The following is a 16,903-nucleotide window of genomic DNA, read 5'->3' as shown; positions in this document are numbered from 1 at the left end:
TTTAAAAATTTCCATCACTAATGGAGACTCATGGCTGTCTCTTGTCCTTCTGAAGCAGACCTATAGTGATCAATGTTTGCAACATCAAATCGCAGTATCGAATCATAATACATATAGAATCATAATACGTATAGAATCATAATACGTATAGAATCATAATACGTATAGAATCATAATACGTATAGAATCATAATACGTATAGAATCATAATACGTATAGAATCATAATACGTATAGAATCATAATACATATAGAATCATAATACATATAGAATTGCAATACGATATGATATATGTATTATGAGGTCCCTGGCAATTCCCAGCCCCAAGAACATAGTATGTGGGCTGTCTTGCACATAGTACACATGGCATGCGGTGGTTTGTGTGTTGTAACTAACACGTTACATGTGAGCGATTTGCCAATAGCCCATCACAGAAGCAGAATGAGGTGCTGAGGATTGGTGAGTCGTCATCTTTGGCCTGTGACTGTTCATCACTCAGGCAGCACATAGGCTGCCTGAGGAGATGGTTTAGTGGACATTATGATCGTTCTTCAGACCTCTGTGCTGTACACCCTACAGCGCTGGTCTGTAGCATGGTGGTAATTAAGCCAAACCATTATGGAGTTTATGCTAAGCAGCCAAGCTGAAGTAGATGCTAACAACATGAAGTGTTCCCTTTGATCCATTCATGATGCCATATTGAAGATCATTTTCCAAACTCTTTGTTTTGCATGGTTTAATTGATATACAAAGTTGCTATCCTGAATGTAGGCCTCCATTAATGGTGCCTGACAGTGAGGCTCATGGATGTGATTTTAACTCCAAACAGAGAGCAGATGATTGGTGTTAGACGTTTTCTGCAAAAATAGGCTACTTATGCAAATTATTTTCATGAGCATTTTTCTTTTCTTCTGGCAGCGACTGACCTGTACTGCTTCTGTAATCAAGTGCTCTCTGCAATGTATGAAAAAGGAGGCCATTTTCACACTGCCGTGCCTGTTACAGCTCATCCGTCTGTCTGCTGATGATGATGAGACTAGGATGCAGTGACAAAGACAACTTTTCATAATTTATCAAATAATTATGAGAACCGTGACATGAATATAGCCGTTTTTGAATCCTCTGATTCTCCTTCTGGACTTTATTTAGATCCATATTGAGATCTCTTCAGTATTATTATTTACCTGTCTGTCCTCTCTTCCAGTGCCATCTGGTGGCATCCATGTGTGTTTCCACCTACTAACACTCTACTGTACATTCCAGGCCAGGACTGCTCTGCTGCCTACTTATATAAGCCCCGTCTCAAGAGGAATCTCTCTCAGGCTGGGTGTAGGTGTGGTTGGCTGGAGCCTATGGAAAAGCCATGTTGCCTTTTGTTGGACAGGAATGAAGGTAGCATTATGTAGGTTCCAGTATGTAAGACGGGCTAAAGACTAAACAGGCAATACTAAGGCATTTGTTCTATTTGTCTTTATTCCAACCTCTCTACTTAAATCCATCTCCACCTTGTCTCGTTGGGCCATCCTCCTCCTTCACACTGTTATTTAGTCTGCCTGTCCTGATGTGTTTGGATCAGCATATGGTGGTGTTGGGCCAGAGGGTGGTTCTGATCCGATAAGGGTCTGTCGAGCACCTCTGTCTCCCTGCCTGCAGTTTTAATCTGCAGAGTGCACCTTGGCCCATTAGAGCAGTAAATCTGAGCTCAACTCTCCAACTGTGAAGTGCTGCCAGGACGAGTCTGTACCGCAGTGCTGCAGTAAGTGTCTCGCTCTTTCCTACTGCAGCACAGCCATCTAGTGTATATGCTTCTACCACACACACACAGAGGACTTTGATGCACCAATAGTAAACTGTCAAGGCAAAGGGAAAAACACTCAGCCTAGCCTAACTTTTCTGGGGTGTGTTGAGGGCATAACACTTAACTGACTGAGACTGTAGGTCTCCTGAACAGGATAGGCTGAACAGGATGGGCTAAATACCATTTACTAACACTTTAGCCTTTGCTCCAGCCATTCAATAATACAGTGTTGAGGTCTGGTACCACGAAACCATGCAGCCTCTTAAAGGAAGGGCCCCCAAATCCAACATGACAGCTCCAGCGTCCTCTGTTAGTGATCAGGGAGTCGGTGGCATTAGATAGATATAGATAAATGACTCTCGAGCCAGGTGGAGTCCTCTAGAATCCCCTCAGTCCGTTTAGATCTACAACACAGCCCAGCTTCATCTAGTCATGATGCCATCATCACCTTGTAGGAGAAGGGACCAGGCAGGGGCGTTTGTTCCGTCCTGCCTGGCATGATTGAAGTGGTGAGGCCAGCGAGCGTTAAATTAGTTTTTGAAAAGGGGACACCTTATTTTCTGTGATTGGTGTGAGGAGAAAGTCACCTTCACGTCATTATCAGCAGACCAGCGACTGCTTATGGCTGGCCCGCTCACATGATTTCAGTGTGTAGTGAAATAGAGGCTGGTCAGGCTGAGATGCCTGTCAGGCAGCCAGTAAAAGACCTCGGTCTCTACTCCTGCACATACACACAGGGATAGTTACTGTAGCAATGCTGTCCTATGTGAACTATAATGTAAAGGGAAATGGAACACAGAGTACAGTACAGCTTAATGCAATTGTGATTTTTTTTGTTCACCAGGCTGTAGTCCTGATGGGGTCAAATTGCAGTCATGATAGGGGCTGCACCAAATGTTTGATGTATTATAATAATTGACTATGCTTATGTTGTATTAATAGAAGGGGAGGGGCTATTGGACCTCTCTACATTTATTGGGTCCTAGACTATAGATGAACTCTATATATATATATATGAAATCATGATAAGGTTTTAAAATTGTTCCACAGTCTTTTCTAAGTCTTTGCCTCTTATGAAGAAATGGTCTGAGAAATGTGTGAATTATTGCATGGGGTCTGTGAGAAAGCACTTCAAAGTTAAGCTTAGAACCCTGCAGGGGAGTAAAATAGATGAGGCTAGTCCGACATACCTAAAATCAACTTGGGGGAGTGGACATTTACTGCTGAGACTTTAGAAAACACTGGAACTATTGTATCTCTCTTGCAAGTTTGTATAGCTGTGTATGCATGGGCTTGGTCTGACTGGTAGCAGGTAATGACGTATGCAGTGACATCACTGGGGCTGGACTTCGAGCTTAATAAAATAACTTGGGACTTTTCCTATGGGGCAGAACTCAGGAGAGACATCAGTTGTATGTGTGATGTTTGATCTTTGACTTCTGTCTACAGCTGTATTTTGATTAAAATGGTTGATTTACAAGTGCACATTTTGAGTGTCCCTAATTTAAGTAAATAAAACGAAGCACAGAAAAACAGATCCCTCCCCTCCTCCCCTTGCCTCCCAGCTCTCCTCTCTCTTGTTATAGCCCCTTACTTCAGCAGTGCTCTTCTTGGGTGAAAACTGTTGAATTATTCATCAAAACTAGTCGCTCTGAGCGCACACACAGCAAGGGCAAGATGGGGAGGTATGAGGACGTCCATGACTTTGTAAAGGTGTGTGGTAGGTCTGTGCATGTGGTGTATATAAGGATGTTGTTGTAGTACAGGGCTTTGACATCATGTGGCTGCAGAGACCATAGCTCTGACTGGGCAACATTTTTTCCCGTAGTTTGCAAAATGAAAGAGTTATTAACATTCCCAGTTACAGCCACTGAGCCCAGAGAAGGCAGTCTTATTGGTTTGATATGCATTGAAGCTGCTGCCTGTGGTAACTGTGGAAATGGTGCCATCTAGTGACTGGTGAATAGTAGTGATATTCTATCATCTCTGAAATGACTATTTGACAAAAACAATTGAATTAGTCATGTATATAAGTTGTCTTCCTCCTGATCACTATAACCATCCAGACAGTATACAGACTGACTGTGTTTGCTCTGTCCCCTCCAGAAGCCCAGTTTGGTGAGAGACAGTCCCCTGTTGTCCCGGTGAGAGAGAGACCCCTTCTGCAGGCTGGCCACATCCCCACCCTCCCGCCTCCATGTATCCTGAATCTACCACAGACTCACCTGCCCGCCTCTCCCGACAAACTGGCTCGCCTGGCATGATCTACAAGTAAGTCCACAAATACATACAGACTGTCCGAATACCCATACTTGCATTCTAAATAGTAGGCTTTTTGGTTATGCAAAAATAGAATGTTTTATACTATGTGAAATATCAAGAATTTTGTATGTTTAAATGCAAGGATGTTATACTCATTTCTACTTTTCATCTTGTTGAATTTGCTGCATGCTATTCAGGAAGAGAATGGTCTTTTCACACCCACATGTTTGAACACCGTTGATAGTAAGGAAAGGGGAATAGGGGAGGCACTCAACAAATTTGAGAATGGCGGGAAACAAGCGCGATAAATCCTCAGTATGTTGCGATTTATTGTTACTGCATACGTTTTTACTAAGCATTACGTTCTAAATATTAGTTTAGTATGTAGTAGGCAGGACAGATTTCGGACATGGCCAAACACACACACACTCGGGGTGGTCTGATGGTGCATGCAGTTAATTTGTCAAGCCTGATTAATAAAAAATGCATCATCCATACTTCATGCCACTTCCATTCTATTCAGGATTCTAACAGCAAGCAGTTGTGTGCCATCCTTCTGTTTGTAGTGGAAACACTCATTTCTGTTCTAGCACATCCCCTTTCCTGCTTTTCCACATGCTACCAGCATGTGGTGCCAGAGAACCATTTTTCTTAGTGTTACGTGTCCCATTTCTTGTCTTTCTATGTGCAGCATTTTTAGTTTATTTACTTTCCAAAACTTGTCCACCACACAGTTCAGCTGTCGTAGATTAAAGTGTTAAATGTGTCAGGGCATTGCATGCATAAAGGCCTATAAGCCTTGACGATAATACATGACAATAATACAAAATATAGAAATATAAAGAAAGAGAAACTTACGTTGAAAGAATGAGGGGCAGCATGTTCCAACACCGAAATGCATTTTTTGCTCTTGTCAGATAGGCTACTGCTATACAGATACATTGAATGTACAAAACATTAGGAACACCTTCCTAATATTGAGTTGCACCTGCTTTTGCCCTCAGAACAGCCTCAATTAGTCAGAGCATGGATTCTGCAATGTGTCGATAGCATTCCACAGGGACGCTAGCCCATGTTGACTCCAATGCTTCCCACAGTTTTGTCAAGTTGGGTGGCTGTCCTTTGGGTGGTGGACCATTCTATATACACAATGGAAACTGTTGTGCGTGATAAACCCAGCAGTGTAGTTCTTGACACTCAAATTGGTACCTACTACCATACCCTCTTCAAAGGTACTTAAATCTTAAAAATCCTTCTTTAACCTGTCACCTCCCCTTCATCTACACTGACTTGAAGTGGATTTAATAAGTGACATCAATAAGGATCATGGCTTTCACCTCGTCAGTCTGTCATGGAAACAGCAGGTGTTCCTATTGTTTTGTACACTTCGTGTATAGGCGTAGCCTACAGAAGGAGGCTAAATAAAGATGAGCATTATAATGTTAGAGTTAAAGAAGCTGGCCTTAGTGTCTAATAAAAAATACATCATCCATACTTCATGCCACTTCCATTCTATTCAGGATTCTAACAGCAAGCAGTCGTGTGCCATCCAGTCCTTCTGTTTGTAGTGGAAACACTCATTTCTGTTCTAGCACATCCCCTTTTCTGCTTTTCCACATGCTACCAACATGTTACATGTCTATGTTCACCTCTCGTGTGGTGTCTGAGTGTCAGTGAATGACATTCAGGGTCCAGTTATTCACAAGGAATAGTAAAAGGTAGTGTAAATAGGCTTTCCTCTCACATGCTGCATGTGTTCTACGTTGTACCCCTTTCTCTCTTGTAGCTTGCTGTTCCCTCCTCCCTTCTGCTACATGTTAATCTAAGCTGTACTCTCTCCTCCTCTCTTCCCTCTTCACTCTCTCTTAATCTCTTCCGCTGGCCTCAGCGCACGCTATGGGAGCCCCAAACGACAGCTGCAGTTCTACAGGTACCTCTCTCTGTCTCTCTCTGTGTGTGTGTTTACAGTGGAACACGGCTCGGACTGCTGCCTCATACTTCTGTCAGTCTGAATCATCCTCTGCACTGATGGAATTTTTTCTAGTTACCGTTTGGCTAATTAGCAGTCAGATTTAGTCTCTGCTGGACACCCAATTGTGCTGTTTGCAATGTTGTTCAAATGCTATGTTGTAGTCTGCATTGCACTCTGCCAAAGACTTTCAAATAGTTATCAAAGTGTTGCATGTAAAAATGACCTCATACTTCAGTTTAAAGTCTGTACTGTACTCGGCCCTGCCCAGTAGTGTGGTATCCGGGTTGTCGGTCTTGCTGTTTCAGAGAGGCATCATGTTTTATGGGCTGAGAGATGAAGCCTTATTCTGCTGATCTGGTTATAAAAAATCCTGACGCTGTGTATGCAGGGTAATGAGCTCTCTATCGGGTTTTGATCTCCGAGCCTTCTCTTGCACATTTCTGTCCTTTTTTTAAGTGCAATGAGTCCCGCTGCTACCCTGGCACAGAGAGAGGATCGATCACTGCTTCACTCTCTGTCAGTCTCACACAGACTGGCTAGAAGTGTGATGGGAAGGGCAGTTTACCACTTTTCAATCATTTCATCATTGTACACTAAATGGACATGGCAGTTATTTTTCCGGTAATGTGTTGACCCGATGTAATGTGAGAGTATGTTGCATGGCACATTTGAGTGTGTGTGTGTGTGTGAAGCTCCCAACGAACAGTTCTTCTGGTGTCGTTGCTTCCAGAGGCAGTTTTCAGAGAAAAAAAATGTCCTTTTTCAGAACCCTGTCTTTAAAGAAAACAGATCTTCATTGTAAAGGGTTTAAACACTGTTTCCCATGCTTGTTCAAGGAACCATAAAAAATTATCATGCACCTGTGGAACGGTTAAGGCACTAACAGCTTACAGACGGTAGGCAATTAAGGTCACAGTTATGAAAACTTAGGACACTAAAAAGGCCTTTCTACTGACTCTGGAAAAACACCAAAAGAAAGGTGCCTAGGGTCCCTGCTCATCTGCGTGAACGTGCCTTAGGCATGCTGCAAGGAGGCCTGAGGACTGCAGATGCAATAAATTGCAACGTCCGTACTGTGAGATGCCTAAGACAGCGCTACAGGACGGACAGCTGATCGTCCTCGCAGTGGCAGACCACGTGTAACAACACCTGCACAGGATCGGTACATTTGAACATTACAACTGCGGTACAGGATGGCAACAACAACTGCCCGAGTTACACCAGGAACGCACAATCCCTCCATCAGTGCTCAGACTGTCCGCAATAGGCTGAGAGAGGCTGGACTGAGGGCTTGTAGGCCTGTTGTAAGGCAGATCCTCACCAGACATCACCGGCAACAACGTCGCCTATGGGCACAAAGCCACCGTCGCTGGACCAGACAGGCCTGGCAAAAAGTGCTCTTCATTGACGAGTCGCGGTGTTGTCTCACCAGGTGTGATGGTCGGATTTGCGGTTATCGTCGAAAGAATGCGCGTCACACCGAGGCCTGTACTCTGGAGCGGGATCAATTTGGAGGTGAAGAGTCCGTCATGGTCTGGGCGGTGTGTCACAGCATCATCGGATTGAGCTCGTCATTGCAGGCAATCGCAACGCTGTGCGTTACAGGGAAGACATCTTCCTCCCTCATGTGGTACCCTTACTGCAGGCTCATCCTGGCATGACAATGCCACCAGCCATACTGCTTGTTCTGTGAGTGATTTCCTGCAAGACCGGAATGTCAGTGTTCTGCCATGGCCAGCGAAGAGCCCGGATCTCAATCCCATTGGGCACATCTGTGACCTGTTGGATCGGTGGGCGAGGGCTAGGGCCATTCCCCCCCAGAAATGTCTGGGAACTTGCAGGTGCCTTGGAAGAGTGTGATAACATCTCACAGCAAGAACTGGCACATCTGGTGCAGTCCATAAGGAGGAGATGCACAGCACTGACTGTTACTTCTGATTCTGACCCCCCTTTGTTCAGGGACACATTATTACATTTCTGTTAGTCACATGTCTGTGGAACTTGTTCAGTTTGTCTCAGTTGTTGAATCTTATGTTCATACAAATATTTACACATGCTATGTTTGCTGAAAATAAACGCAGTTGACAGTGAGAGGACGTTTATTTCTTTGCTCCGTTTGTGTGTGTCAAAATTGGTGAAGCTCAGTAAATTTGGTTGGGATTCATTATTGACTGCAATATTGTCTCTATTCAGGAGTGAGACTGGACCCCCTCAGGAACACTCAACACCTCTTGTAAAGCCATTCTGGTGTGTATTTGGCAATACAATTTGTGTACATGTCCCACTATACTAGAGTTAGGTTTTCAGAAGACAGATGCAGGTTTTCCTCTAACCAGTAAAAAGCATACCCTTAACATGATGCTGCAAACACATTACTTGAAAATAGATTGGGTATCACTTTGATGTGTTGTATTGGCTTTGACCAAAACCTGAAGTTTTTTTTTTTTAAGCCAAAAAGTTTATATCGTTGTCTTGCAGTATTATTTCAGGACCTTGTTTTGAACAGATAATTCAAAAATAGTTTTTTTTTAAACAAAGGCTTCCTTTTCACTTTGTCATACAGACCAGTAATTTTAAGGAAATGCAATGTTATGAAACCCTCTGTATTTTCAAGTATTGTGTTGATAGCATCATGTTATGGAATGCTTGTCACCGGCTGGGACTGGGAGGTTTGTCAGGATCAAAATAAATATCAGAGGAGCAAAGCCCAGGTAAAATGTTTGAGGAACACCTGCCTCAGTCTTCTCAATACCTAACCCAGAATGGCTGACTTTAAATTAGCTTAAATCATAGCTTTCCATCAATGATTCCCAACTAAATTTACTGAGCTTGAGCAATTTTCACAAAAACAATGGATATGTTGACCTAAGCTGTGCAGAGTTGGTACAATCTAATTCACAATCCAATGTAATCACTTTTTAGATTTAATTTTAAGGCAGCAAAATTTGACAACTGTGCAAGGGTTGTATAGACTTTCCCTAGGCACTGTATCTCAGTCTGTGATGCAGTCTGGTCGGTGGTATTGCAGTCAAGAGATGGCCATTTAATGTTTACAATTTTACACAACGAGGCTTTTAGTATTTCCGGCTCTGACCCTCTTACTATGTCCAGGGGAATGAGGGTGTTCCTGTCAAGGGTAGTCCCTCAACCCCAAACTTCTCATGTTGGCTACTCTGTCTGTCACTCTGGTATTTAGTGAGAAAAATACATTTTTCAAATGTAGGCTCTTTGAATTTGGTACTGTTTGGTTTTCTCTACATATTTTTTTATTAAACCTTTTATTTAACTAGGGAAGTCACTTAAGAACAAATTCTTATTTTCAATGATGGCCTAGGAACAGTGGGTTAACTGCCTTGTTCAGGGGCAGAACTACAGATTTCTATCTTGTCAGCTCGGGGATTCGATCTCGCAACCTTTCGGTTACAAGTCCAACGCTCTAACCACTAGGCTACCCTGCCGCTCAAACATGTATGGACTAGGTACTGTGTAGTGATCTGACCAGGTATTATCTTTTCAATATGTAATGCAGAAGATTCTGGGTGTATTTGTGAATAACTTATTTTCCTGTTTTTACATGTCAGTTATAGGCTGACATGTAGCCTAGCAGATGTATGATGACTGCTAGACATGTGCACGTACTTGACTGTACACACAATCATTAGGTTCTGACTGGCTCTTGGTAGTCTTTCCTGTGGAACAACAGAGGCTTTTAGTGCAAAAGCTTTTGTGAATAATTCAGGCCTGATATTATTTGCTGATGTTAGCAGAAGCGAGACGAGGCACTAAATGACATAAATGGATTTCCGCCATGAGATCTAACAGGGAAGGGGGGTGGTGTTGCTGATGGTATAGGGCAGAGTGGTAGGAGGGCACTTTCTCATCCACTAATTGGTTTAGACACTTAAGACACTCCCAGTTTGGGTGGACACGCTGCAACGCTGCAGGCAGTGTGTGTTTATAAGAGCCGGCTGCCACCCTCTCATGAGCCGGCCTCCTAGAAATCATCAGGTGAGTTTGAGCAAAGACCATTGACCACTGCTTGTATATGTTTGAGTGCACTGTGTGTGAGGTGGTGGCTGGATGTGTATGTGTAGTTTGGAGCAGATGCATGCTGCCTGGCTTGGAACCCCTCTCCCTCTTTCTCTATGGGCGGTGGAGCCCACTGGCCTGGAAGGACAGGGGAAGCTGGAGAACTGGAAGACACCTACGCCCTTGATGGCAAACATGGAAAGACTTCAGGATTTTATCTAGCTTTTTTGTCAGTTGATTCTAAGCTGAGCAGGACATTAGATGAAGGCTGTGCTTTGTGGCAGGGTTAATACCACAGCTTTCCTTCAGCAGACTGGGAGAGAAACAAAGTGCTGTTCAAGTGTCTGCATCAGTCAATATACTTTAGGGATCAATAGCAGTTTAATGTCTTCGAACTTCCGTTGTAGATCTACAGGGTAAAATGTCCTGAGTCCCCGGTGCTGTAAAGATCAATGTTATTGTTTTCACTACAAAGGCAATGATGACAGGCTGACAGAACTCCCAGCCTGAAAAGTGCTAATTTGTCCAAAATGGGCATAAGAACACTTTTGTAAGGTTCTTGTTCAGTGTTTCACCAGAGCGAGGATGTATGTTTTTAAAATCGTAATTTGAAACATTTCAGGTGCTTTACTGGCACTTTTTGTTTAGCTATAGGCTACTGATAAAGTATTCAATCTGAGCTGAATTATCACACTAGCAAAGACCATGTCAGAATCCGACATACTACTGAACATCAGCTTTTGAAAATGGCCATGGTGTTTCTCTATTTTTCTACTGTGTTTTAGCTAAGCTATTTGTTGGACTAATTGTAATAGTTAATGTGAAATATGTTGCTTGATATAACAATTGAAGTTATGCTGTAATCCGTGTCAGATCATGCAATAATCTGTAGGCTAGCCCATCTTAAGATCTGTTTCGTCTTTTGTCTCGTTACTGAGGACATACACCGAGTGTACAAAACATTATGCTCTTGTCATGAGACTGACCAGGTGAAAGCTATGATCCGCTATTGATGTCACTTCAATCAGTGTAGGTGACGTTGAGACCGGTTAAAGGATTTTTAAGCCTTTAGACAATTGAGACATGGATTGTGTGTGTGCCATTCAGAGGGTGAATGTGCAAGACTAAAGATGTGCGCCTTTTTGAACGGGGTACAACTCCTGCTGGGTTTTTCAAGCTCAACAGTTTCTTGTGTTTATCAAGAATGGACCGACATTCAGCCAACTTGACACAACTGTAGGAAGCATTGGAGTCAACATGGGCCAGCATCCCTGTGGAACGCTTTTGACAAAGCTTTTGAGTTCATGCCCTGACGAATTGAGGCTGTTCTGGGGGCAAGGGGGGGAACGGAGCAACTCAATGTTAGGAATGTGTTCTTAATGTTTTGTACATTCAGTGTCTGTTCTGCATAGCATTATCAAAGGGAAATAAGCTGTGCAGAAGTATTGTCTATTACAATACCTTTAACACTGCTGCCCACTAGTGACAGGATTGAGCACAGCACTTTCCCTACAGCATTGCTGATTGTAAAAGAACAGTCTCATGGCTCTTTCGTGATGCACGGGTCAACTATTTGTGCACCCGTCCACAATTGCTAATAACCCATCTGCAACCGCCTGAGTATGTGATAAAGTGTCAATCTCAGGCCTGCTCCCGACCTAAACCCGTTATATAGAAAATGCACTGTAGGCAACAGACACTTTAAAAAATGTATCAGTATTATTATTTATTGTGCCTGATTGTGCCTGATTTTAGATATGTTTCTACCTATAATTTGCGACATTTTAGTAGGCTATTTATTTGTCAATAATAATTGTCTATAATTAGTTACATAAAGCTTTCTTCTGTCATATGCTGCCCTAGAAGACTAAATAAACACTTGCTCAACAGAATGTCATAAATCAATACACTGAATGCTTCAATCTAGTTGACATCAGTAACGTTTTCTGTCATCTCTGCTACTTTTGCAGAACAATGACGTTTAGGGACCAGAGAGAAAATGCAATTACTCAAAAAAAACTGGACAGATTTTCTGTGCGTTGTCTCCAAATGGCATCAGCTTGACAAAGGAAATAGCAAGCCGTGCAAACATGACACATGTTTCTGATAAGAGTTCACTTTTCCTTGGATGCATATTTTATTTGGTTGAAATACTTACAGCTACATTTGGTGTATTATTTTAGTGGAAGAAATGCTAAATTCTGCAGGAGTTAATATTAAGGCTACGTGCAGGTTATAGACCAACAGTCAGTGTCCAGATTTCAGTTTCACCCATCTGAACAGTAGGCAACAGTTCCCTTGACATGTCATAGGCCTATTTGAAGTCCCCATCTTGTGAATGTATAGTGCTTCTCAATCATCACACACATTATCACTGCTATCATTCTCTTTTACCTCTTTTCCAAACATGACTTTTTTGGTCCTCCCTTTCAGCTCTCCATTTAGCAGCTTTTCTCTTATTGAATTAAACTTGGATTTTTCCTTTTTGCTTCCATGGATCGATATTTTTTTTGCCCTTTCCCAAATGCATTTGGAGATTGTCGTGGAGGCTATTTGGCATGTGTATAGTTAAGCCCTAAAGCTTAGGCATACGCACTAATGCCAGACAGCCTAAAATAATGATAGAAATGTAGCCTATAGATATAAATTGCGCTAGAATTATAAATGTATGGATTTAAGGTATTTCCTATTTATTCAACCCTGTTACGGTTTTCTTCCGTCGAAAGAGAGTCGGACCAAAATTCAGCGTGGTTAATACGATACATGTTTAATGACGAATAAACACGACAATACAAATACAACAAACGGAACGTGAGCCTATCTGGTGACAACTAACACAAAGACAGGAACAATCATCCACGAAACACTCAAAGAATATGGCTGCCAAAATATGGTTCCCAATCAGAGACAACGAGAATCACCTGCCTCTGAGAACCGCCTCAGGCAACCATAGACTTTGCTAGAACACCCCACTAAGCCACAATCCCAAAACCTACGAAAAACCCCCATACATAAACACAACACAAAATAAACCCATGTCACACCCTGGCCTGACCAAATAAATATAGAAAACACAAAATACTAAGACCAGGGCGTGACAGAACTCCCCCCCCCAAGGTGCGGACTCCCGGCCGCACACTTAAACCCATAGGGGAGGGTCCGGGTGGGCGTCTGTCCACGGGGGCGGCTCCGGCTTAATAACCCTCACCAAGGACCCCACTGGACCGAGGGGCAGCTCGGGACCGAGGGGAAGCTCGGCACCGAGGGGAAGCTCGGCACCGAGGGGATGCCTAGTACCGAGAGGATGCCTAGTACCGAGAGGATGCCTAGTACTGAGAGAGAACTCAGGCAGGTAGTAGGCTCTGGCAGATCCTGGCTAGCTGGTGGTTCTGGCAGATCCTGGCTGACTGGCGGATCCTGGCTAGCTGGTGGTTCTGGCTGATCCTGGCTAGCTGGTGGTTCTGGCAGATCCTGGCTGACTGGCGGATCTTGGCTGACTGGCGGATCTGGAGGATCCTGGCTGACTGGCGGATCTGGAGGATCCTGGCTGACTGGCGGATCCTGGCTGACTGGCGGATCCTGGCTGACTGGCGGATCTGGAAGATCCTGGCTGACTGGCGGATCCTGGCTGACTGGCGGCTCTGGCCGCTCCATGCAGACTGGCGGCTCTGGCCGCTCCATGCAGACTGGCGGCTCTGGCTGCTCCATGCAGACTGGCGGCTCTGGCCGCTCCATGCAGACTGGCGGCTCTGGCCGCTCCATGCAGACTGGCGGCTCTGGCCGCTCCATGCAGACTGGCGGCTCTGGCCGCTCCATGCAGACTGGCGGTTCTGGCCGCTCCATGCAGACTGGCGGCTCTGGCCGCTCCATGCAGACTGGCAGCTCTGGCAGCGCTAAACAGGCAGGAGACTCCGGCAGCACTGGAGAGGAGGAAGGCTCTGATAGCGCTAGACAGGCGGGAGACTCCGGCAGCGCTGGAGAGGAGGAAGGCTCTGGCAGCGCTAAACATGCGGGAGACTCCGGCAGCGCTAAACAGGCGGGAGACTCCGACAGCGCTGGAGAGGAGAAAGGCTCTGGCAGCGCTGAACAGGCGAGGCGCACTGAAGGCCTGGTGCGTGGTGCTGGCACTGGTGGTACTGGGCCGAGGACACGCACAGGAAGCCTGGTGCGGGGAGCTGCCACCGGAGGACTGGTGTGTGTGGAGGTGGCACTGGATAGACCGGACCGTGCAGGCGCACTGGAGCTCTTGAGCACCGAGCCTGCCCAACCTTATCTGGCTCGATGCCCACTCTAGCCCGGCCAATACGAAGAGCTGGTATGTACCGCACCGGGCTATGCACCCGCACTGGAGGCACCGTGCGCTCCATAGCATAACACGGTGCCTGCCCGGTCTCTTAAGCCCCCCGGTAAGCACAGGAAGTTAGCGCAGGTCTCCTACCTGGCGTAGCCATTCTCCATGTGAGCCCCCCCCCCCCCCAATTAATTTTTGGGGCTGACTCTCGGGCTTCCATCCACGTTGTCGTGCTGCCTCTTCTATTCCATTCTCCTATAGCCCTCTTCGCACTGCTCCAGCGAATCCCAGGCGGGCTCCGGCACTCTCTCTGGGTCGACCGCCCACCTGTCAATTTCCTCCCAAGTCGTATATTCCAACCTTGGTTGCTCCTGCTGCCACTGCCTGTCACCACGCTGCTTGGTCCGGGTGTGGTGGGTGATTCTGTTACGGTTTTCTTCCGTCGAAAGAGAGTCGGACCAAAATGCAGCGTGGTTAATACGATACATGTTTAATGACGAATAAACACGACAATACAAAAACAACAAACGGAACGTGAGCCTATCTGGTGACAACTAACACAAAGACCGGGAACAATCACCCATGAAACACTCAAAGAATATGGCTGCCTGAATATGGTTCCCAATCAGAGACAACGAGAATCACCTGCCTCTGATTGAGAACCGCCTCAGGCAACCATAGACTTTGCTAGAACACCCCACTAAGCCACAATCCCAAAACCTACGAAAAAACCCCATACATAAACACAACATAAAATAAACCCATGTCACACCCTGGCCTGACCATATATATATATATATATAGAAAACACAAAATACTAAGACCAGGGCGTGACAAACCCTTTGTTTATCAACGAGTGGATTTGATAGCAAATAGACAAGTGGTTAAATATGTAATTACTGAAGTACTGTGCATTCGGAAATACTTTTTCCACATTCTGTTACGTTACAGCCTTATTCTAAAATGGATGAGTTAAGTGTTTATTTAATCCATCTACACACAATACCCTATAATGACAAAGCGAAACAGGTTTGTAGAAATGTTTGCAAACTTCTATTTAAAAGAGAGCCCTTATTTACATAAGTATTCAGACACTTTGCTACGAGACTAAAAATTGAGATCAGGTGCATCCTGTTTCCATTGATCATCCTTGAGATGTTTTGACAACTTGATTGGAGTCCACTTGGTAAATTCAATTGATTGGACATGATGGAAAGGTACACACATGTATATAATGACCCACAGTTGTCAGAGAGGAAAGAAAACAAGCCATGAGATCAAAGGAATTGTCCGTAGAGCTCCGAGACAGGATTGGGTTGAGACACAGATCTGGGGAAGGGTACTGCAGTATTCTGCAGTATTGAAGGTCCCCAAGCACACCATTGCCCCATCATGCTTGAATGGAAGACGTTTGGACCCACCAAGACTCTATCTTTCTAGATCTGGCAGCCTTGCCAAACTGAGCAATCGGGGTAGAAGGGCATTGGTCAGGGAGGTGACCAAGAACCCAATGGTCACTGACAGAGCTCCAGACTTCCTCTGTGGAGATGCTTCCAGAAGGACAACCATCTTTGCAGCACTCCACCAATCAGGCATTTATGGTAGAATGGCCAGATGGAAGCCACTCCTCAATAAAAGACAAATGATAGCCCACTTGGAGTTTGCCTAAAGGACTCTGACCATGAGAAACCAGACACTGGTCTGATGAAACCAAGATTGAACTGATGTCATTCTTTGTTGTGTATAATTATTTATCTCTATTGTACCATTTTGTAAACTCTAGATACTGTAACAGTACAGTACACTGAATGCCAAGCATCATGTCTGGAGGAAACCTGGCAATATCCCTACGTTGAAGCATGGTGATGGGAGGGTCATGCTGTGGTGATGTCTTTTAGCTGCACGGACTGGGAGACTAGTCAGGATCGAGGGAAAGATGAACTGTGCAAAGTACAGCGAGATCCTTGATGAAAACCTGTTCAGGACCTCAGACTGGGGCGAAGGTTCACTTTCCAACAGGACAATGAGCCTAAGTACACAGCCAAGAGTGTCCCAGCCAGAGCCCAGACTTGAACCTGATCTCACATCTTTGGAGAGACCTGAAAATATCTGTGCAGCGACGCTCCCCATCCAACCTGACAGTGTTTGAGTAGAATGGGAGAAACTCCCCAAATACAAGTGTGCCAAGCTTGTAGCGTCATAGCCAAGAAGACTCGAGACTGTAATCGCTGCCAACGGTGCTTCAACAAATATCTGAGTAAAGGGATACTGAATTACTTATGTAAATGTGATATTTCCTTTTTCTCCCCTAATTTCGTCACATCAAATTACGATCTTGTCTCATTGCTGCAATTTCCAAACAGGCTCGGAAGAGACGAAGGTCGAGTCACGCGTTTAACAAAACTTGACCTGCCAAACTGCACTTGTTAACACCCACCCTCATAACCCGGAAGTCAGCCGCACCAATGTGTCGGAGGAAACACTGTTCAACTGATGACCAAAGTCAGTCTGCATGCGCCCGGCCCCCCACAAGGAGTTGTTAACTTCTGCA

General features: G+C 44.7%; 1 protein-coding gene across 10 annotated transcripts in view; it reads left to right on the top strand.

The window, feature by feature from the left end:
* LOC109896352 (voltage-gated potassium channel subunit beta-2) overlaps positions 1–16,903 on the top strand; it is a 120,491-nt gene that overhangs the window by 29,177 nt on the left and 74,411 nt on the right. For 7 of the 10 annotated variants that reach the window (XM_031816033.1, XM_020490632.2, XM_031816030.1 and 4 more), the window contains 2 exons: positions 3,905–4,069; positions 5,949–5,990. In XM_031816033.1, coding sequence (XP_031671893.1) covers positions 3,996–4,069; positions 5,949–5,990 — 116 coding nt within the window. In that variant the 5' untranslated portion in view covers positions 3,905–3,995. The remainder of the gene's footprint in view (positions 1–3,904; positions 4,070–5,948; positions 5,991–16,903) is intronic. The other 3 variants (XM_031816323.1, XM_031816207.1, XM_020490663.2) reach the window with 1 other exon arrangement.

This window comes from Oncorhynchus kisutch, linkage group LG1 (assembly GCF_002021735.2).
Source record: "Oncorhynchus kisutch isolate 150728-3 linkage group LG1, Okis_V2, whole genome shotgun sequence".
NCBI classification, from domain to species: Eukaryota; Metazoa; Chordata; class Actinopteri; order Salmoniformes; family Salmonidae; genus Oncorhynchus; species Oncorhynchus kisutch.
This window is presented reverse-complemented; position numbering and strand designations above follow the sequence as displayed.